The sequence below is a fragment of the Corvus moneduloides genome, chromosome 1, assembly GCF_009650955.1.
Source record: "Corvus moneduloides isolate bCorMon1 chromosome 1, bCorMon1.pri, whole genome shotgun sequence".
Classification (NCBI taxonomy): Eukaryota; Metazoa; Chordata; class Aves; order Passeriformes; family Corvidae; genus Corvus; species Corvus moneduloides.
This window is the reverse complement of record NC_045476.1, coordinates 22,162,035-22,186,140: the sequence shown is the minus strand read 5'-3', so window position 1 is coordinate 22,186,140 and position 24,106 is coordinate 22,162,035. Positions and strand designations below refer to the sequence as shown.

Sequence of the window (24,106 nt, the reverse complement as noted above, 5' to 3'; positions counted from 1 at the left end):
CATTTTAGTCTATAAACTTAGCACATGAGAAAGGACTGTCACTGTTACCAATTTCCTACCACACCCTCCTGCAGCTTTCCTTTCACCTGAAAAATTTGTCTGCAGTAGAAAATATTATTGTGTAAGGATACACTGGAAATAAAAGAGCAATTTAAATAGTGCAAAGCATTCGGTACAGACAGGACATGTCTTCTCTAATACTGTGTCATCTGACCATGGTGGAATTGTGAATATAGAAAGTGCTATTTCCCAGATGCTATGGGTTGGGGCTTTTTCCTGATGTTGTCATAGTTCTTGACTTCACCACACAGGTTACCAACAAAAGGATTTTCCTCTTAGGATCTGAAGTACAGTAAAATTTTCAGTGGTTGTTGGCAGCTTTCACTTAGGTGAAACATTTGCTTTAACATATCAAAACTCTTCCAAGTCTCCCCATTGCTCTGTACCAAAGCACAAACTAGACCTTCTGTAAAGGTTGTATATAATCCTTACACTGAGCAAGCTTTCACATATTGTGAAAAACAAATAGAAGAAGCAAATCAGAATCTGTGAATTATAAGACAAGTTTTGCTTTACATTCAACCCCAAGGATATTTTCAAAAACAAGTACAAAGGTTTTCCAGTAGCCTAAAACCTAATATCCTTCAAAAATTATATTTTCATTTTATTTGAACCATCATAAGACAGTCATGAGATATAGCAACATCCATCCATTTAGATCACCTATCCTCGTTTTCTAGAAGAGACAATATTGTAAAAACTGTGTGACAAAGGAAATTATATTTCAATCAAAATTTAAGATAGTTATACTCAGAATTTTTGGTCAGCCATGATAAGTAAGTAAGAAAAAAGTGCATCTATCAATATAACCTGTCTCCAACAGTTCTGAATGTCAGGGAAAGAGTATAAGGAAAGGGGAATTATACGTACTGTATTAGCCCTATACATTTGCCATTGCCAGCTATTTGTAATTCAGTCTTCCTGAGCCATATGTAGTCTCAGAATAATATCCTCAGGTTTTTTGTTTCCCTTTGAACATGTCTGTTCCCCTTTTAACACCAGGGAAATTTTTAATATTCAGAAATTAAATTATGTGCTGCTGCTTATATGAATCTTGGCTTATATTCATGAATAGGAAAGCTGTTCAGTGCTTTCTTATTTGGGTCTTGAAATGTATGAAACTTTTATTTAAACCTTGGTGAGTCACTCTTTTGTGTGGTGGGTAGGATTTTCTTAAGACATCCATAATGTGGAAATGTCACAATAGATGCATGCCCAATAGATGCAGACCAAATCCTGAAGTTCCTTCAGAGTACAATAATTTGCATTTACTTCCAAACAATAGCAGAATATAAGCAATATCATAACAAAAAGTTGTCATAGGTGGAGGTTCAGGCATCAAGATGAGAAGGAAGGTGTCCCAAAGGGCCAGAGCTATAGATCATTCTCTTTGTTCAAGGTGGAAGGAAATGAACTGGCATCTAATTTAAACTCTGTTCATGAAGTTTATAATTTGAACATAGCAGAATGAAGGTAGATTCTAATACTTTTTATTGAATAATTTAGTAAAAGAATAGTGGCTCTGAAAACTATTTCCATATAGCTAGATAGCAGAAAGAAAGAGAGTGGTAAAATAAAAATCTATGTAGATAATCACCTGATAATGAGCCAAGGTTTTCAAAATCAGTATTAGTTGAAACTACTCTAATTTTAGATATGTGGTGTCTTGAAGGTATCTAATTTTCAGAAAAAAATGGGAGCAACAATTCTTTAGAAGTGATTCCCCTTGAAACTTCAGATAAGAAACCACAAAGCAAAGGTACATATATGTGGAAATCCTAGTGTCATGATATCTTGCCTAGTTATTATTTGTTTCTCACAGCATATATTCATAGAATCACAGAATATCCTGAGTTGGAAGGGACCCACAAGGGTCATCGAGTCCAATTCCTTGCCCTGCACAGAACCATCCCCAAGAGTCACATCGTGTGCCAGAGAGCATTGTCCAAATGCTTCTGGAACTCTGTCAGGCTGGTGCTGTGACTGCTGCCCTGGGGAGTTGTTCCAGTGCTCAACCACATATTGAGAATTTTTCCTCCCTATTTTATCTCTGCTTCATGAAACACACTCTCTGAATACCGATTGTTTATAAACATTCCCTGCTTTTCCTGCCACAGACTTCCATTTGCTTCAAAACAGGGTCTGTGTGCTTATATGTAATGACATAATCTTTAACCACATTATGAATACTATTTTTCTCAGAGCTCTCTTTTCTTTTTCCAATACAGAGATGAGAGATAATTGAATATTTTTGTTTCTCTGTGCACATTATTCAGATATATCTTTGGATGCAGAATTTCTTATCTTTATGAAAAGTTTTTCTAAACAGCATATAGCTATGGTGTCCAGATATTTGAAAACTATTTGATAACTACCTTGATAACTACTTCTTACTACATAGTGTTATCTACCTGACAAATAAAAAGAGGATGAGATAAAATAACCTCTGTAATTTTGAGTACTACTTTGGAAATATCCAAACCGTTTTTGTTTTCAGAGTCATAAAATAAAGAATCCTGAATTGACCAAAAAAGCAAAATATGAATTGGCCAAAATGTTCCCCCTGTGCAGACCCTAAACTGGCAGACTAGCAATAAGCTGTCTTGAATTAATACAATTTTTACAGGTGGAGACTCTAAAATGAGTTACGTCCCCTTAGTTTTAACCCATCCCTTTCCACCAATAAGGAACGAATACAAGTAGATACGAGTGAAAAAATAACCGTTTACCAACAAGTGGAACAGCAAAAGGCAAAAAAAAAGCCCCAGTAAATAACCACTAGATATAAAATTGCTAAATCTCACAAATCCTATGGGAAAAAAGAGAGACCCAAAATGCCAGAAATACCCTTCCCAAGATGGCGACAGTGTAGTTTGAAACACAAAGGGAAAGTCAGCTCTCTCCCCAAAATGGTGCTCCCCAGGTGACCACATGGTCTGAGAGGCAAAGGGAGAAAAGTTGGTGCACAAAAAGAACCTGCCCGGGAAAGCGGCAGCTTATGGAGCTGGATGGAAACCCGCCAGCGCCTGTGGGGTCAGCTCTGCTGCCCACCGCTTGCTCCTGCCGCCCACTGGACCTGCTGGTGTTGGTGCTGATGTCCTCTGACCCACTGCTGTGTTGGGGAGGGGGGGGAAATCCACTCTGTCGGTGCTGACATGGGGTGGCCCAGCCCCATGGGACCAGCAAAAGCTTCACTGCTTATGGAATTTGCAAAGTTCACTCTGAAGACAGTTTCTAATTGCAAAACGCAGTTTTTCCAAGTTGCTACAGTGGCAAGCCCAGAAACCTGCCCAAAGCAACCCCTTCCAAAGGGCAGCATCCACCTTCAGCAAAGTGCACTAGGCAAAGGCAGCCCCCAACTGCCCTGCAATTCTGGTTCTGGATGTGCCAGGGGTTAAAGAGACAGTAACAGATAGTAATGAAATACAATGACATTCTGGGTTACCCATGACAGAAGCATTACAGGCGAGCTAGTCAAAAAACTAAACAGCTCAGAAGCCGTCCATTTGCAGGTAATTTTATATGCTCTCCAGCACTTTTTGCAGATCCCATTTCATCACAAGAAAAACATAAATGACACTTTTATCTAATTAAGAGACAACAACCCAAAAAGTAGAGCAGGTGTTTGTGTGAGGTTTGTGCAAAAAAATAGCTGAGTGGCACAGAGAGAATCTTGCTAAGGGGTGAACATTTGTGTGTCCCCGTGTGTCCATGTGTGTGAATCTGTGTGTCTGTGTGTTTGTGAGTGTGTCCATGTGTGCCCATGCATGAAGCATCACAGAAAATTCTGCAGCAGAACAGGAGTCATTTGACAAAGCCTTAGCTGGAGTCAAAGATCAATCTCTGAAACTCCCAGAGCCTGAGTGCTAGAAATACTGGAAGGGTTAACTGCCTGAGCTTCAGTGTTAGATCATGGGGAAAAACACTGTAGAGGAGACTTAACTTCTGATTTCTTTAAGCTGCAGAGCCAGGGGAATCACTGTTTGCTTGTCTTCTCATTCTTGCAGTGAAGCAGAAATTTCTCTCACATTGAGTTTCTTTCTCAGGGAGAGAGAAAGAAGAAACTCAGGTAGTTTCTTTCCTTGAGGGCAGGAGATGAGTCATGGCGGGAGCTGTAGGGGGAGGCTGCTCACAGAAACAGAGGAGGGGAAGAGGAAAGCAGGATGAGTAGTGATAGAGGACTGGATATACCAGGGAAATTTGTGAATAGTTTCTTTAGTCAATTAGTTTTTCCCTGAAACCAATCACTATATGCTTTAGATCTGTGTTGCTTGGCAGAGATAGGGCATTTATGCATCTTTAAAGACTAAAAATTGTGATCTAAGGCAAAGTACCTTAGAGAGTTTCTTCAGCCTGTTCTGGTATCTTCCAGTGCACAGACCGAGCTGGCATCACTTTTGTGATCACCAGTTTTGATCACCAAAACTTTTTGTGGATTTCACAAAAAAGGAACTGGGAATAATTTTAGGATAAGATAATTGCACTATATAAACTAGAATAATTATTGGCAATTCCTAAATGCAATTATATTTTGTATGTTTAAATTAATAATTATACTATCTTCATCCAAACCCTTCAGTTCCTCTCTGCCTTCTTATAGCTTGTCCAGAATACCAAGATCTTCTGAAGAAAGCTACATGACTTTTGGGAAATTAAAATTATTTGGATTTATTAATAGCGTATTTAAATAGTCTCATTAATATTGAACCTCTAAACCCTATCTCTTTACACCAAAAAATCTTCAAATCCCAGAGATGATATTTTGCCTTGCAAAGTTCATTCATAAAAATCAACATATTCCCTCGGAGGAATGGAGAGAAATAATATTTGGGACTAAATGGTTTCATGATACTATCTTAAAAAGAAGTAAATTCTTAGATTCTTCCTTATGTAAAACTTACTCTTCTCCTCAATAAGTCTCCAGCTCAGATTTATCTCAAAAATTATATCCACTTCATTTTGTCAAAGACTAAAGCCTCACAGCTTCTCCAGTCATTGCTCCTAATAAATAAACAAACCAATAAATCCATCACATTAGCAGGCATAGCTGGCAATTCCCAGATTGTTCTTAGCAGAAATATGGCAGATATTGCCATATTGCTGTCACAGGTAGTCAGCTTGTTCCAGCCAGAAGCAGTAGTTCTCTGAGTGAAAACTAAATCATAGCTTGACTTTACTGGCAGTAAACCTGTCTGTTTTCCATTTTGTTTGTATGTTAGCAAACTGTGATCATTTAAAATAAATTCAGCACAGACATATAAAAATCTGAAATCATTGGGCCACGTTCTGCTTTTTTAAATTCTGGCTTTGTTACAGGGTCTCTGGGATCCTTTCCAGCGTGCTGCCCCATACCTCTGTCTTCTCATGAAGGGAAGAGAGTTAAAGATTGAATTGGCCGGACTCAATTTCCTCATTTTTTTTGTCTTTTTAAAAGCTTGGAAATAAACAGCAGAAGTTTTATTGAAACTGATAAAAACCCATGGAAAGATTGTTGAAGTATTTGAACAATTTTAGTCCATTAATTTTTGTAACAAGGTTGTTTCTTTGCAGCCACCTTGAATGCATTGATTTCGTTCCCTGATCCGATGTTTACTGAACAGAAAGTGAGGACTGACATCTATTTCAAATTAATTAATGCACTGGATTGGGCCCATAATTAATTTATACTCTTGTCTAATGAAATCTATTGGAGGGAGTTATTTTTGACCTCTTTTACCTACAGTTAATAGGTCCACCGTTTTTATTAATTTACTATGCAAATTACTTATGCAAATAGATCAAACAGGTTGTTAGTTTTCAAGAGTCTGATGCAAGGCCCATTAAAATCAGTATGAGTTATCCCATTTACTTAAATGGACTTTAGAGCGATCTCCGATACAACTGAGGTAATGCTGCCTAACAGCATAGGTGGTAACTTTATTTCATGCTTCCTGGTGTTGACTCTAATGCCAGTGCCCACTAGTCTTAACTAAAATTCACTGTTACAGGTAATATATAAATGGGGACCTACTCTGCACCAGAGATCTTAGTGCTTGAAGAGAAAGGCAGAAAAGAGGAGGATAGCCTGGAGGTGTTGCTTCTTTCAAACCAAGCATGTTTGTGTGTTACTTGCTGTCATAATGACTGTGCAATACAAACATTTATTTTATATTAGCATTCAGGTAATAGCAGTTCTGTGGTTTTCTGCAGCTGAATCCCTGTGATTCATGGGCAAAATATTTGCAGTGCCGACCTGTGAAGTTTGCTTTATGGCCAGGAAACAGGATCATATGCTCCATGACAAAGACAATAATACAGCAAAGCATAAGTGTACAGAAAATGTTCATCAAACAACAGTAAGCCTTTAACAAATCCCTATCCCACAAATATATAAATACGTCCTTGACATGGACCACTTATTGACTTAACATTTTTCATATTGTAAAGGCTCCTTCCTCCCAAGTCATCAGCTCATGAGCTCTATTTACCAAATTATTATCATTATTATGGTTTGATGGTTGACGCATTGCAGTAAAAATGTATTTAAAAGCACCTGTTTGATCTGGCAACAATGAAATACAGATATCTAAAGAGGTAGTTATTGCAGTTCATGAAGCAGTACATGCCAGATTTTATTTGCTTTAAACACTGGTCTGACTTTTATGTTTTTATATCTACCTCAGCTACTTAACTTCTCTTAAAAGTGTGAAGGTGCTTGTGAGGTAGCACTTTTGGTCCTTAGATTATAACTCAGCCAGCACAGCTGTGTGAGTAAGTTTTAAAAGGCATAGGACCAAATTAAAATGTCATGTTTTAGGACCTAATTAAAATGTCTTTTTTATGATATACAAGTAGATGTTATATGCACATTTTTAAACCTTTCCATTAATTTTGGTTATTTGCCATATGCAAGGTAAAAAAAAGTGCAAAATAAAACACTGAGTGCAAAGTAAAATAAATAAGGACATGTACTCAGCTTTCTACTTAAAAAGTCATGATTCCTTTAGCTATAATGGAACATCAACAATTTACTGCTGTTTTTCATGCGGATCTAAATTCAGGCTCAGTGTTTTGCAGTGCCAAGGTTATTTATGCTGAAATTGTTTTTGTTTAGTTTGCTTTTCATCTGTGTGCAAATACTGAATTCTTGAGGATCTTTAGTCCTGCTTTTTAGTGGTCATGCAGACTGGATACAAAAAGCTAAGCTTTTATCCTGTCTTCTTTAGAACTCATCATTCAGTAGATTTATATCCAAGTACTTAAATAGTTTCAGACACACACCGGTTTTTAAAAAAGCAACCTGTATAATATCTCCTCCACTCCTGAATATGGTCTGAAAATGAGAGTCACACGGCACTCAGGAGATGACCGCTGCCTTGGGAACATCTTTTCTGCATTTGGGAAAAGGTGAGGGAAACATTTTCTTGGCATTCCAGTATTAGGCAATTGTTGAATTGAACGATATTGAGTGACAGAAACAATGTGCGAGCCACAAACAGTCCAATTTGCATTGAAAAGGCTTCACTTCAGATTCTGCTGTTTAAATAACTTTCATATATACCTACAAGAGGAGAATATAGAATTCATGGATATGCATAAGTTTAAAGTTAGTTTTCATTGCTAAATTGTGCGTGTACTACTGTGTGAGTCAGCACATGGAGAGTGTTTATGAAGAGTCTCTCATTAGTGCCAGCTCATTTTTCACTGCAAACCACATTGCAGTGTTAACATGTTAGTTTAATTCTTCACAGTGGCAAGAAAACAGGATGAATATTCTCACTTTTTAGACGGAAACATGTCAGTAGCAGATACTGCAATGATGAGTTTAAAACAAGTAATTACATAGATGGTAGCTTTGAATAAAAGTAATTAGTTTTGCATTAAAGTTGCTTGAGATTTCTTTTCAGTTGGAATTAGTTAATGATTTCCTACATTTGCATATTCTTAATTAGTTTGTTTTGAATGTTAGCTATGTACAAATTAATGTTTTTATAAATTTTCAAAATTTTTACCAGGCATATTTAATTTATAATTAAGAAAAGCATTTATAAACTACTTTATGTAAAGAAAATAGATTGAACTTGGGAGTAGAGTTTTGGCAGACCATGACAATAATGACATCTTATAGGATGTCATCCAGAGCACAATTTTCTATTGTATCTGAAACCAAACATGTGTGAAGTAATGAACTAATTAACATATAATGTGAGTTAATAAGCAAGAGATACGCTTATGATCTTTGAAGTATATTCTCATCTCATAAACTGTTCTAATCTAAAATGATTTTACTTATTTCAGGGTATGACTTTGGATTTTTTTAATGTACTGCAAACATAAACCAGACCTCAATAAGACCCCCTGGTCTCAATAAGACCTTATCCATAACTTAACCTGAACACATCTTCGCAGCCCTCAGTGAATATTGCACACTCTAACACAATTGCTATGCAAGTCAGGAAGAACTTCATCCTACAAATTATTTTCTAACAACCAGAGGGAATAATGATAGAAAACAACAACAACAACAACAACAACAACAACAACAACAACAACAATAATAATAATAATAATAATAGAAAGATAATCATGCCCCATTCAAAAAAAGCATTAAAGAATTTCCCTAAATACTGAATTTAGTACAGGATTATTCGCATGCATAAGTTCATCATGTGATTGGGACCATAAGGCCAAACTGATCAGTGTTACAAAAGTCTGAAAATAGTTTAACACTCAAGACCAGATTCATAACAAGCACTGCATTCAAGATTTTGAGTTTAAGAGGGGATTTCAGTTTACAGAATAAATTTGGGTAGAAACATGCGAGTAAACATATCATGAACAGGAAATTAAACTGGGTCAGAAATGCTCACAAATTTATTAGAAATGCAATCTTTCCTGCAATATAAACAGGCAACCACAGGAAAGTCAAATGTATTGTAACTGTGTGGGGTTAATTTCCATAGTATCAAGAACAAACACAGAAAAACTAACAGAGGTCTATTCAAGGACAAAAGAATGTGCATAAGCAGAACTGACTGCAGCTTAAGTCATTTTCGCTGCCTAAATGCCCCCTAGGCACTGTGAGGACAGGGTCAGAAATAACAGATAGAAAAAAAAATAATATCAAATGTAATCATACTTTTTTATTTTTTCCCAGCGCAAGTGCAAACTAGAAATATGAAAAATTTTTTTTTACTCCACTTTGCAAGATTTGACAGCACTAGTTCTGTATTAATGGAGAGAGAAATATGTTCCCCAACAACATTTCATCAGTATATTGGCAGAATCATGACCTTATATACAGTTTTTATTTGACAAACCAAATTCAAACATCCTTATGGGCTACTGTTATTATCTGATAAAATATGGGACCAAAGTAGAAAAAAGTGCAAAATTTAGAATACTTTCAATTTGTAAAAAATCAATCCACTATGTGATTCCAATGTCTATAATCAGCTATCTAAAACCAACTTCCATAAGCCTTTTGAAGCAGCATAAATAATTTTTTTAGACTAACACATTTATAAAACACATATGAAACCACAATCTTTTCAATCCCATGTAAATGTACACGTCTTTGAGGTATCCATGGCATAATTCTGAATACAAACAGGAGAAAAGATCACTAGGTTATGATTTTCACTGAGTCAATATCCATTTTTGTTATTTTATGTTTACATTATATCCAGTGTATTAAATACACTTTGCTAGTAGAATGATTTAATTTAATAAAATTAGGTGTATGAAATAATATCAGGAATGTTCTATTGTATGAAGCTTTTCAATTATTATGTTTTGATATAAACACAACATGAAAATCAAAAATTTCTAATCTAGAGAAGGTCTATGTTAGACAGAACTTTGAGCTCTTTCTCCTTGTAACTGCTTCACAAGCAACCAGATGGTAAAATACTGCTGGTACTCTGTTTACCTGAATGTATTAGCAGTTCATTTACTTGTACAAAATGCTTTTGTGACTTATGATTGAGGTATCTTTGAAACTGAGCATGTTTCAACAAAGTCCTCATGCTGTCAAACCCCAGCCTGGTATTGCAGAATGCATAAACATACTGATATGACCAGTGGATGAAAGGTCACAAAATAATGCCAAAATCCATACACTCTGTAAGAGTGTCATGCATTAATGCAGCAGTAATATTTGACATCTGAGGTCAGAGAACAATGGTTGTTTCAACCATTTCAAAAGACAGGATGAAATCCACCCATGACTTTTGTGCTAGTCTCACTTGCCTCAGCCCAAGTCAACAGCAAACTCCTCCTGTCTTTTACAGAGGTAGTGACATTAATTTATCATACCTTGTCTCTAATGATCATATTATATTTTTTACTCAGCTGCTGCAAATTGACCTAGAAAAGATTAAATGTATGGTATGGAGCTAAATTCTGGAGATTATACTCCTTTCCCTGCACATAAAAAGTGCAGGAACCTATCACATTGCTTCCATGGGAGACACTGATGCCATAAAGAACACAGCATTGGCATAGCCAACTCCTTAGAAATTAGTTTCCACAAATAGATCTTATGCTTCTGCTGATAAAATCAGTTGTAATGGTTTTCACAGGAAAAAAAGAAGGACTTAGGTATCTGGGACAATTTATTTATATACATGAAGCTTTTCCCAGTATTTTCTTCCATCAATGCAAGTAAGTATGGATTTTATTTTTTTTTTTTTTTGGTCAGATGTCTGAATTAGTTAAAGTTTGAAATTCTAAAAACACATTTTTATTTACTTGTACCCTGGAAACCTATCTAGGATTTTTAAATTTTTTTTTTTTTAATTCTCTATCACATCAAGCTAAGCTAATGATTCAGAGTGATAATAAACTAGATCAGTAAAAAATTTTATTGTTGCTTTATAAAAATCTTTTTCCTTATTTAACTTAAAATTGCAACTGAGGGCTGTTTTAAGGCTTTCCAGATACAGGGTTAAAGGCAAGATTTATTAATACTTTGGTATTAACCCTTCTATGCATACATGGCAAAAGAAGTAATAGGATCAAAATAAATGCTGAACTTGAGCTTTAGAAGCAGAATGCTGCAACAACAATGGAGTTAATATGAGACAAAATGTTTTTAATACTCTGTTTTGCACTTAAGAGCTGTGTTTTTATACAGGTTGTGTTCCTTTTATTTAAAGAGTTTAGTAACCAAAATCAGTTGCATTCCCAGCAGTTCCTATGTCTGTCTCAAAGGCAGTATGAATGACTACTGAAAGAAAAGAATCACTAAACGTTCCTTTTCTTCTTGTAGGAGCAGCTGATCCACACCCTCCAACCTGCAGTGGTGACAAGTTCACATGTGCATACGTGCAGCAGTGTCTGTCCCTCGCTGCGCGGTGCAACGGGGTTGAAGAGTGCATGGATGGGAGTGATGAAATGAACTGTCCCATGGAGATGCCTACCACCACATCTCCGGGCTCCTGCAAGGAAACAGAGTTCCTGTGTCCTTCTCAAGGCTGTGTCCCATCCCTCCTGCGGTGTGATGGTGTGCCTGACTGCCACCTTAGTGAAGATGAAGTTGGCTGCCATAAGTTACTTTCATTGTTGTAGTTACGGCAATGTTACCTTACCTGCCTAAACCAGTGATGTTTTAGGAAAGAAAAAGAGCAACATAGTGCAGTTTAGTGTAAAATCCATCATTCCCTTGTCAAAAAAATTTCTATTTGTATCACATATAATGCATTAATTGCAGAGACACTTTACATTTCTAAATAATCTTGCTTATGCATTTTAATGTCCTGGCTATCAAGTTTGGTAAATGCTTAAAAAAATTGTGGTCGTGTTTCTGTTAACATTAGCAAGCATTGCCACATTTTTTCCCTAAATCAGTCAGCTGCATTTGCATTGCCTCTGTAACCTCTGATTATGATATGACAGAAAGGCAGACTTCTGCTGTTCTGTAATTCAATACCATTGAAGGCAGTCCTGGCCTTTCAAGGATTTTGAAATCAAGTCCAGTCATGAAGTAGCAGCAACCTCTGCCCAAAGCAAGGAAAAGGGCTCACAAATAAAACACAAGACAATAGGCTTTGAAATGTAACTGCAATGAGATGCCATGGAGAAACACCTGAAAAGGTAGACACAAAAGAGAGTGTCTGCCCATTTAAAAATAATTTATTAGTTGTAGATGAACTGAGGCCAAATGTTTAATTCCAGGAATTTCAATAATAAATAATTAGCTACATATAATAAAAAAGAAAGGAGGCTTTTTACATATAAAATTTTTTCTTCCTAAACATCTCATGCTGTAAAACTTTTAACATTTTTCTCATCCTTATCAGAAGTAAAAAAAATTGCTAAAATATCAGTTTCCAAGGGGTTCTTTAATATTTTTTATCAAAACTACTAAATATAAATGCAGGCTACTACACATGCCATTTATTTTAGCAAATTAGTCTACCAAACTGGCATGGATTTGACAGACTATCTCTGTAAGCCTCTTGTTTAGAAGTGAGCTCTGTGGTTTTGCTGGCAGAAGACATGATTTTGGAGATAACTTTTATGTTAAATTCTACATACCCTGAAGACATGTAGCAATGTTGCATGTCCCTTTCTTCAAAAAACCTCTCATCATTAATCTACATTTGACCTTGTTTCATCCTCAATCTGGCCTCTGGTAGAGACCTCCATGCTGTTTTCTATTACATGCACATCCCATCTCCACACCACAGAAGCTGATGTAGAACCTCAACATTTGAAAGCCAAAAGATTTCCATGATTTTCTTCATTCCCCAAAAAACTGAGATATGGTTTTGTTTTATTTATTGTATTGCTTTGACTTCTAAACAATACCCAGGAATTAAGGAGAAATTAAATCCTGGTCTATTCAGAGAACAAATATTCTCCACAGATATTTCTCACCTTTGGGGTTCCCAGTCTGAAGGAAACTTAGTCAAGTTTGTACTTCATTGTTACTCCAAAATTCAGTTTATAATATATATACATGTAAGCATTGATAGTATAAGATAGAAATACAGAAGAAGCAATTCATGTTTCTTCTCTGAAGAAGATAGTTCAGAGAAAGAAAGCTAATTAGGAAAGAAGGCAAAGCAAAAAGGAAGTGATTCGTGTTAGTTTGCAATGAAATCAGTGGAAAGCTGATTACTGTCACAGCTGGTGCTGAGATCCAACTGTGTATGCCATGAGACACAGCACTTAATCTTTAGCTTCCTACTTTTAACAGGTGAAAAGCCATAGGAGTTTGTCAACAGGGGAACATCAGAGAGAAAAAGTAAATGCCTCAGAAATTTTATTTATTTTATTGAAATTTATGCACAATCTATAATATTGAATGTTGTGCTAGGAACTCCAGCCTATGTGTACTCTCAGCACAGATTGAGAGTGGGTTTTTAGTTTTTTTGGATTTCAGATTGATTTTTTTATCTTGGTGCAGATCAAATCTACCTGCTCATTTTAGAAAATCTTCAGTTTAGGCATTACTGACGCTTTCCATTTTGTGTCCCATAGCAATTTTATTCATTAAAATGTAACAAGAAATGACCAAAAGTGTTCTGAATTCAGGAATTCATCAGGGAAAGTTTTGTTTTGGGATAAAGACCAGTTGTCAAAATGCATCTTGCAGAGATTAAGGATAAAATCCAAAAGGAGGCCAGGACAAGAACGTCCCAACCAAACAAAAAACCATTAGTTAAGTCCCTACTAAAACCACAGTTTCTACCACAGAAATGCTTTTCTTCATGACTTAGAGATTTATGCAGACAGAATTTCCTGTAGAGTTCACATAGCAGTTAGGCTGGACAGTATTATGCTAATACTGTTTTATACCTATTAATGTAATGGACTTTACTACTTGTTGCATTTAACAAGAAAATTCTGGAACTCTTTTCCAGTTATAGGTATTCTATTTGGCTGGCTCTCTTCTTGCTGTCAGTTTTAGTGAAGGGTGTATTATCTCACCTATTTAGTCTTTTATTTGCCTGATTACAATAGTAAAGGTGGAAAACAAACGTATTAACATCAGTGGGATGTATACATTACTTTTCCACAGACCAACATACTTTTCCACCTGCATCATCTGATTAAAGTGCTAATAGCAATGAATAAAAAGTCATTTCTCAGTTTTCTGTAGTGCACCAAAATATATCTCTTGTAGTCCTGGTAAGTTTTAGATACCTATGGAATATTAAAAATTTTATACTTTCAAACAGACTGTAATATTATTATCCCTTCTACTGGTTTAATGTGCACCTGGAAAATTAAATATGGATGAAAATCGTATATTTACACTTTCATATCTTTGCTGGTTTTAGTGCCTCCATGTGCCTCTTAATATTCTTTACCTTAGCCCCAAAACCTTGGTGTCAATGTCCTTAACTGCAAAATTTTCAGCAGTTAGATCCATTGCTATGACTGTTCCCTCTGTAATGTGTTAAAATAATGTGCAAAAAATTGATTCTATCATTTTAAAACTAGTTTTTTAATGAGAGTTGATTGTGGTTTGTGATATCTTTTTTATGGGTTTTCTTTGGGATTTTGCAGCATACACTCTCAACATTATAAGTTAATATGTACTCCTTCACAAATATTATGTGGGAAAATTTGGGTTCTGTACCATCTGTGCTCTGTATTTGTTTACTTATTTAGCATCTCAGTAGTAAAGTTGTATGTCTTTGAAGATGAAGGCTTGTAGAGATCACACAGATTCAAGCTTATATCCTACAGTACGAATCAAGTTTTCTGCTAGTTTTTTTTAACAGTGAGAAAATAAAATACAGCTGATGATAACCACCATGTTACTTTTCATTTCAGCCATTAAAGATTGTTCCAATGGTTCTTTGTTATGTGCATCAACTAATCAATGTATAGCCTTCTCCCAGCGTTGTGATGGAATTGTAGACTGCATAGATTCCAGCCTTGATGAGTCTGGCTGTTCAGGTACTTCATTTTGCATAAAAATATCATTTGAAACAAAGAAAGTATAGTTATTTCCTACTGAATGTTTTGGCAGTCCTCAAACTTGACTGACATTCCTCTGCTAAAACTTTGTCAAATTATATTAGGCATGAATTGTCCTGATGAAAGTATGACAGAGATGAAAAAAGATGAAGAATAATACATCTAGTTAACATCTTCACAAGGGGTGTTTCTTAAGGTATAAACACATTGTTCAAAAAAACCCCAACCCTTTGTAGTACACTTTTAGGACCTCCCTTGATTTCAGCCAGTTGAGTAACCCACTTCAGTTAACCCACATTGTTGAGTAATAGGATTGCTTATTTGTGGTTTTTTTCAAGTATGTTGCAAATCCAGGTTGGAAAATAAACCAAACAGCATTTTTTTAATCACAGTGCATTTGACACAATATTCAGATTTGGTTTGCAGTTGTTAAATGGTGGAGAAAGATAAGTACAGGACAATAATACACATTCAATGTGAATTAGATTTTTATTAACAAAATCTAACAAATGCATAGATAATGTTGATATAAATAAGTAAATCTAGATTCAAAACATCCCATTCAATGACAAAAAGTTACTGCAGCTCTTCCCCAGACAGAACTCTTGACCAGTTCTGTGTTGACAGTACTCTGCCAGCTTTGCTGAATTTGCATTAGCTGAGAATTTAGCTCTCTTTTTGTAATTTTTATGAGTTTTGTGATAAAATTCACAACATTTCATATGCATTGCAATAATATAGTTCATTATAATGTGTTAAATGTTTATTCACAAACTAAAAGTTTAGCAAACTCTTATTGGTAGGAGGCACGGTTTTCTTTGGGAGTGAAATGTGACCACAAGTATTGTGTTCACCATCTCTCATAGCATCATGAAATGGTTTGGGTTGGAAGGGACCTTAAAGATCACAGAGTTCCAACACCCCTGACTAGGGCAGGGACACCTTCACTAGACCAGGTTGCTCATGTGAGAGAAGGAATCATACTTCAACATTAAAAAATTACGGCTTCTATAAGAATGAGAGAATTCATACTTGGTAAATTTGATTTATAAAAATGATTTTAAATTAAAAGCAACATATTCAGAATTTAGTTCAATGTAGAAGAATATAGAACATAAACTAGTAGACTCACATGACACTAAATTACAAATCTTCCATTATTTTATCAGAAGGCAGATCTTTTAAGTAAGTAATTTACATTCCAAAATTTAATCCTGAAACTGGAGGTGTCCACACTGAGTAACACTGTTATATGCCATAAACAATTTCATTTTGCATATATCCAAAACTCTTTAGGTCCAATTTGTATTATTACCAGTTATTTTCTTATTAAAGAAGATTGAGGGGATTCTATTTTGATTTTGAGTTTTTTCTTGCTAAAGCAATGTAAAACTAAGCTTCAGTAAAACTAAATGTGATGATGTGGAAATCCAAATTAAGGGACATCAAGAGTTTTTAACAGGATGTCACCAACTACTTAAATACCTTTTGTCTTTTAAAGCCTGATTTCCCTAGTTCTTATGAGAATATGATTCTAAGTGTTAAAATTCTGAATATCTTCTATAAAAGGATTGGTCACAAAGGAGTGTCTGTTCACCAGCCCTATATAAAAGCTTTTAAAGATAACGTAGACTTAGGTACTAATTAAATATAAGTTCAATACTTTTGGATCTCATTTTACATATTCCTGTTGTTTGAAAATCAAGTAAGTGGCAAAAATTCCATTTCTGGAATCAGATGAAAATCTCAGTTGAGAAAAATTTGAAGCCTGTTCAAGTGAAGCATCAGGATTTCTATAAGCTCAAGAGCACTCCATTGCTTACAATAATGTTATGACTTCACACTTGTATCACCAAGTCCAGGTCTAAAAAAAGAAGTTTTGGAAGTGCTAAGCACCAAAAGGACAGGTGTGAATATTTTACCATTTTGAAAATCAGACAATGACAAATGTAATAACAAAGAGGGGGAAATTACAATTTTTACCTTTATGTTTGCAGTTTGTCTTGAAGAATACTGCAAAAATGGAGGAAAATGCATCATCAAAGATGACATTCCATTATGCCAGTAAGTTTCATTGGCAACTGACCTTTTGCTTGACATTGGAAAAAGCTGCAGTTGAAAGAGGTGGCTTGCTCTCCAGGGACTGAAATGACATTCCATAGAAGTGTATTTTAAAATGTCTGTATGTCTACACTATTTTTGTTTACACTTAGTGAGTTAAACCATATTTTGAGAAGAATGTTATTTATCAGATAGAATTTTCTGTAACTTTCATCTGTCATTACATGAGACAACCTGTTGGCCTGACACCTTAAGTTTTTTGTGTCTCGTGCTTCACATCAACATTTAAAAACACACATTTCTGTGCCTTATTTGCAGCGGGTGTTGTATACCTCAGATGAGATTTTAAAGCAGGCCACATTCTCATCTTTATCTTCTTGGCAGGTATTTGGAAAAGAAAGTGTTTTTCCCTCCCCTAAAAAAGGGGGTTAAAAATATGCTTGCATTTTTTTCTGGAAATACTCTGCTGAAAAAAAAATAACGTATGGAATTCTGATGTAGAATGAACGAGCCATTAGAAAGTGTCAGGCTATCTGAAGCAGGTCATTTACACAAGATATCACTTTGTTTCCCATTGGGAAATTAGAGGAGACTTTTTAAATGCAAAGAAAGTGATGGTATGTGTTATGCTTTTGTCCTTCACGTGCTTCAGTGGAGCTTGCTAAAGAGTTTACCAAATTACTAAAGAAGTGACTGTTTTATCAGAGTAACTAGTCAAGACTAGATGTTAAGGTTTATCTCCTAGCCACTAGGAAACACATTAATAAGCCTGCTTTCTCTTTCAAGTCATGTTTATCCTTTATTGGCTGAAGAAATGTAATATATAACATACTCAGAAAATATCAGGACATTCATACAGGGTACTTCGATTTGGCTCTCAGGAAACAATTACCTGCAGATTTCCCCAAAAATGTCCAGTATCATAGAACAGAGAATTGTCTCTGCAAGAACTGTGGAATTTCACTAAGGTGGCTGTTTCAAAATTTTTTTGAACACATAAAGATACAAAGGGGACAAAAACCATAGGGAAAGATTGCAGATGAAACAGAATGAAAAGTCATTGGAAAATCAAGGGATTTGCAATAGGGGGGTTGCAATTTGTAAATTAAATCCTTGATCGAAAAGAAAATTTGCAAGGAAAAAGCACTGGGGGAGTAATTGAGATTTTAAGTACACAAGAGAATTATAAGACTTGAACTTCTGTTCAGACTTGCAAGAGAAAGTAACCCAAACAAGCAAATATTTTTTATCCACAGAAATCAAAGACATTTGGAATAAAAATATTAAATTAAACTAGTAAATAGGGTACTTTCCCTCAGCATTCAGTAAGAAACATATTTAATTCTGATGTAATGCAAAGGCAATCAGAGCAAAGGCACAGAAACAAGAATTCCTTAACTGGTGGACTAACATAACTCCAAGAGCTGTACATGCTTCTGTTGGGGAAATTCTACTCAAGAATGCCAGAACTCCAGTGCATGCTGCAATAGGCTTTCTGAAAACTGCCTGTAAGGGACATGGCTGGAGAATGGCAAATGGAGAAGAAAAGGGATAGCCAGATCAACAGTCTGATATCAATACCATTCAAGGCTTTATAATATTTTTAAGGAATTACTTACACATGTAATAACAGGAGAGTTAACCATTACTAAGATAAACTACATGACTGTTTGAAATTCCGTGTCAAGACCATGAAAAGACAAAAAAACCCCAAAAATGTACCTAAAATAATAAAAAATTTAGAAATATATCAGTTTTCAATACCCAGGGGGGAAAAAAAATCCAAAACCAAAACAACCAAACAACCCCCCAAAAACCCAAAACAACAGAACAAAATTAGAAATTATAATGAAAAATACGCTATTTTTTATTCTCAGTTCTTACTCTAAACTTCCTGAAAAAGAAATGATAAGTTTAGCTAGAAATATCTTCCTCCCTTGAGAGCAACTGTTCTTCTAGTCTGCAGGATAGGTCAGGAGAAAAAGCATAGTGTATAAGAGTGAAGGAAGCCTGTTGCACAGTAAGGAGAAGCCTGAAAAGAACAGAGTACAGATCCTGCCCTGACACAGAAGTGACAGAGAGTCTTCCTAGATACCCAGAGGTAATTGTGTGGGGATTAAAGTGATCTTAAAAGTCACTGGCTTTGACTAATACTATGCAGCGACACAGTGGAAAAGGAAAAAATTTGTTAACATGTCCTTTTCTTTTGATTTTATCTGGCAAAATGGATTCTGATCTTCCCCCATGTGAGATGATTGTGCTCTAGTTTCTATGAAAAAAGCCCTGAGTCTGGAGTTTAAAAGCTTCTTTGGCCTCTCTGAAAATTTTGGTTTAACAAAAAACAGACTGGACAGGTCTCAAAGCTTCATTTGATTCAAGGTTCCATCATTTTCCTCTAAGAACTGAAATTACTGCTCATTTTAGGTCAGATGGCAATACACTGATAGAAAAGAATAGAATTTCTGGAAAACATTTTTGCTGGTGATAATAGATGAGGTTTTCTATGTTTTTAATGCAGTGGGGTTGAAGTAGTTAACTGTATAGACCCCTTCTAGTTGTTTAACATGCAAGCATGGGAACAGTAAATTTGTAGTAGCTGCTTAGGCAAAAGAAACATTTGAACTCCTTGAAGAGACTGAAAGTGGATAGTAGATTTTATAAACTGAGTACTTCTCCAGTTCCTTTGATGCTGTATGTTTTTACATGTGTGAACTCGTGTACCTTAGATATATATATATATAGTTAATACTTAGGGCATCACCCTGTCTTTCAATACTATGCAACTAGGAGGGATCAGTAGCAGGTGGAAGGTGAGGTATGACATCCCTCTCTGAAGAGATATCTGTAGACCTGGTGGAAAAGAGAGCAGTGCATCCAAGTCTAGATAACGTTTCAGTATATATTGGAGTGAGCAAGAGAGTTGGTATATCGGGTTGCTGTAATTTTTGTTCATGCTACTGAAAACAGCTTCTCTAAGCTGGTGCACAATGACTGCAATAACATCAGTGAGACGCCCAGTGTTTGAGAATGTGACTAGTGGTTGGTGTTCTGGTGGATGTTCTCAGGGAGAGTATGCAAGTTAAATCAGAGCAATGGTGCTTTGTGGGTGATGGTCATCTTCCTACTTGAATGAAACACAGCTTGATGGCTGTCCTGGAACTGCTTGGTATCTGAATTTTTGAGTCAGCTTTGAAAGTCACTTGCATTTGTTTCTGCAGTTTGGTCAGGAGAGTAATTGGGGTGCATATCAAACATATTTATCTTGTACTTACCATTTCATGGGTATTTTCTTTGTCTGCCAAACTAAACTGAGCTTTCATCTGAAATTCTATGGCCACTCTGATTTGACAAAATGTGACTCCTATTTATCCTGACTGAGGTCTCTTCTGTAATCAATGTGCAGCCAAATGGCTGGTGCTGGCAATCAGCTACTGTGGTTGCGCAAGCAAATCATGATAGTTTGAGCAATAATGACGAGAATTTTTGCAATTTCAATCCTCTGATTTCAAAATCATTCCTTTGATTATATGTATGCTTTTCCCAACCATTCATCCAGTTTTTCTTTGTGTTTGTTTTATTTTAGCTTTAAAGTGAGACCACAGATGCCTGGTAACATAGGAGAGGAATATAGAGGATAGCAAGCAAGCTGGGAAAAGTGTGTTTGTAACACATTGAAGTGGAAGGGTGAAGCTTCAAAGATTGTACTAGTGTTGAAAGAAAAAGAAAACACTGAGAACAGGAGAAAATAAAAACAAACCAACATCCCACCCCCCCAAAACAAAAAACCAAACCAAACCAAAAAAACCAACCAAAACACAAACCAGACTGTTCATACATACTTTTCATTCTCATTCAACTGGACAAGAGTAATACTAAACACTCACGTTTAAAATGTACTAAACTTCACATATAATAAATGTTAAATCATTGTCAAATCATCAAATGGTTTGTGTTGGAAGGAACCTGTGAAGTTCATCTAGTCCAACCCCCCTGCAATGAGTAATTTCATCTTCAGGTTGGTCAGAACCGCATCCAACCTGACCTTGAATCTACCAAATCTCTGGGCAACATGTTTCAGCATTTCACTAAGTTAGTTGTAAAAAATTTGTTCCTTACATCAAGTCTGAATCTCCCCTCCTTTACTTTAAACCCAATATTCCTGGCCCTGTTTCTGCAGGCCCTACTAAAACCAGAATTCTTTAGGTTGGAAAAGATATAATACAATGCTTGAGTTTCCCTTTATTTTATACAAATATTTTCTACATAATAAACCAAATTTCAGAGAATTTACACTGACTAGTACTAGAGAGTATAATGAGAGCACTTTTATTAATGTCTGAACTATAAGAAGGTTTTATCCTTTAGCAAAAAAAAGTGATTGCATTCACTGCTCTGTAATTAAACAGAGTCATATTACAGATTAGAAATAATTCTTCATTAAACAGTTTTTAAATTCATTCAATATGTAACATCTAGCTAACTGAGCTGTGGAGATTGGAATTGCAAGGAGTCATTATAAACAGATAATTAATTATGGCTATCTTTGTAGTTGTGTATCTAAATGCTGATTTGGCCCAAAATATAGAAACTGAATTATTTTGTTTGTTTCTTTTATGTGATAAAAGTAAAGAAGATTACTTTCCCTTTTATTTTTTAGAAAAACAATTGATTTTACAGGGTGATAATTCATTCGGAGAAGGGGAATTCTTGCTTATTCTTTTTTAAAAAGAATAAAAATTAATTGATCCTCTATTTTTTGCTTCTTTCCTTCTCCTTTTTACCATGAGCTTATGATTGTAACACAAATGATCTGTTTTAAATTGCAAACAAAGTATTTTATCCTGAGTAGTACAATAGCAAGCAGTATTTCACAAAATTTAAAGAAAAAAGGGGGTTTTTTGTAGTTGAGACATTTTTTCAGAATCTGGTTTTGTTTTCAAAATACTAGCTTCTGGTAAGCACGATAATTTTTTGAGGAGCCCTGCAAAGTGGCATGCAGCTTTAAATAATGTCTTGGTAGACTGTTTGCTACCTCTTTCAGTTAAGTATCACATATGGCAAAGGAGGGAGATCCTGCATCCTCACTGGACAGTATTTCAGTGAGGAGCATAGGTTTGATCTTGTTTTTTTCCTAAACATGTTTGACTTTGGATCTATTCTTACCTGTATTGTGCTACTGAATTTTTGAGGACTGATGGTGGTAGTTATCTTTAAAAGTGGGAGGATTGTTTTAATATCACACAGGATGTGTGATAATAATATTCCAGCCTAAGAAAATGAAATGCTTGGAAGCATCTGGAATGTGATTTGATGGAAATATGAAGTCTAAACACTGCCAATGTAGAAACACCAATCCATAAGTAAAGAGAGTTTATAAAGGGAGAAGATGGTAGTTTCCGTTTCAGCTAAATTTTCTCCTGCTGCTCTCAGAAATCCTCACCTTAGAGGGAGAATTGCTGACATAGCAGCTGCTGATTCACTGCAGATTATTAACTGTTCAAACAAAGCGAACTGGTACTGATTTCACTTCTTCCCCAAGAATTTTCCTTTAGATTTACTGAACAAATGGGACATGGGTAAATTGGTGAAGCTATATTGAGCATGTACACCTACTCAGGAAAGTTGTAGTCGTGAAAATCAATTGTACATAGAGGAGCAATGAAATAAGGATGCAGCCATGAATAAAAACAAAAGCCGTGATCAGTAGCCAAAAAGATAACACACTGAAAACAAATGTCATGCTAAGATTTGGCTTTTGGGAAGCAAAGGCATATCTACAAACATACACATCTAGCATAGAGAAGGATTTTTCTCATATCTTTCCTTTACCCAAGTCTCATTTGAAAAGTGAGGCTGGGGCAAATTAAATAACAAATTCAGGTTACCTGAGTTGGGTAAAATTAAGAATAGGAAGACAAATTAATACATCTGTTCTCCAGAATAAATTAGATACAATTTGTCATGAAACAAAATATACAATATATAGATAGAAATGCATTTTAAAGATTTGCCTACAGGAAACTCTTTCCTAAAGTTTCTATTTATGATACTATTTTTTATTTACACTTGATCCTTTCTTATTTGGAAACGTTTCATGAAATCAAGATGCTTGATGCAGCAATACTCTTGCCTTTTAGTTTTTCATGTTTCTAACTTCATAACCTTTTCCAAAGGAAAATCCCATAGGGATTATGGTGCAATGTGACAGAAACTTAGATTCAAAAATCTTAGCATTTGGTCTATTTTGCAATAGTTGGGACGAAACAGCTTTTGCTTCTCATGCTGATTGCATGCTCTCAGGAAGTTCAGTGATCATTTCACAACACAAAAAAAAAAAGGAAAATCTGTTGAATCCTTCATATATCAGAATTCAGGAAATACTGTTCCTCTGTATAGAAAGATAAATGTCAAATTTGTTTAATAAGTTGGGGTTTTTTTCATTTATATTTTCCCCACTTGTACCGAGTGACTTCAAAGTAAATACGTTTGGCCGAATGAGTTTTACCTAGTGAGAAACTTGCCATCGAGCAAATTATCAATGGCATATACTGGCTATTTTTGTATTTAGAAGCACTTTACTTCAAGTTTTGCTCTTCTTCTCCCTCTGCAGATAACAGTATGATCCTGAGGTCAGCTCTTTATCACACTGAAGCCAGCTGCTTCATGCAGTTTGTAACTTCTAGAAATGACAAAAAACCTCCAACTGACATTTATCTTGGCCAAACATTATTGAATATATAGGGCAGTTTGCCACCTTCTGCAGTGAGGTAGGGATATCCTGTCAAGTTCTCCTGTGAGTGGTCTGAATCAGTGAATTGCTGAATCCAATGATTTCAGAAGGAATCTGTCTTTTTTGGTTTTTATATTATAAAACTAAAAAAAGGTTGTCTCTATATAACTTATTAAATTTGACTGCACATAATTGAAAGCCAGATGTTAGAGTCAGTTAAATAAATATAACTGAATAGAAACAAAGCGGGGTCTCACAACAAATGTTTCTAATCATGTTTTTTAGAAATCTCTAGCACTTGATTCAAATGTAAATCAGGCTTTCTCATTTAACTCTTAG

At 35.4% G+C, this 24,106-nt stretch overlaps 1 protein-coding gene across 1 annotated transcript in view; it reads left to right on the top strand.

Annotated features, from left to right (window-relative positions):
• MALRD1 (MAM and LDL receptor class A domain containing 1) overlaps window positions 1–24,106 on the top strand; it is a 240,940-nt gene that overhangs the window by 174,678 nt on the left and 42,156 nt on the right. Inside the window, exons 33-35 of the mRNA XM_032092895.1 lie at window positions 11,312–11,587; window positions 14,830–14,955; window positions 16,974–17,040. Of these exons, the coding sequence (XP_031948786.1) occupies window positions 11,312–11,587; window positions 14,830–14,955; window positions 16,974–17,040 (469 nt within the window). The remainder of the gene's footprint in view (window positions 1–11,311; window positions 11,588–14,829; window positions 14,956–16,973; window positions 17,041–24,106) is intronic.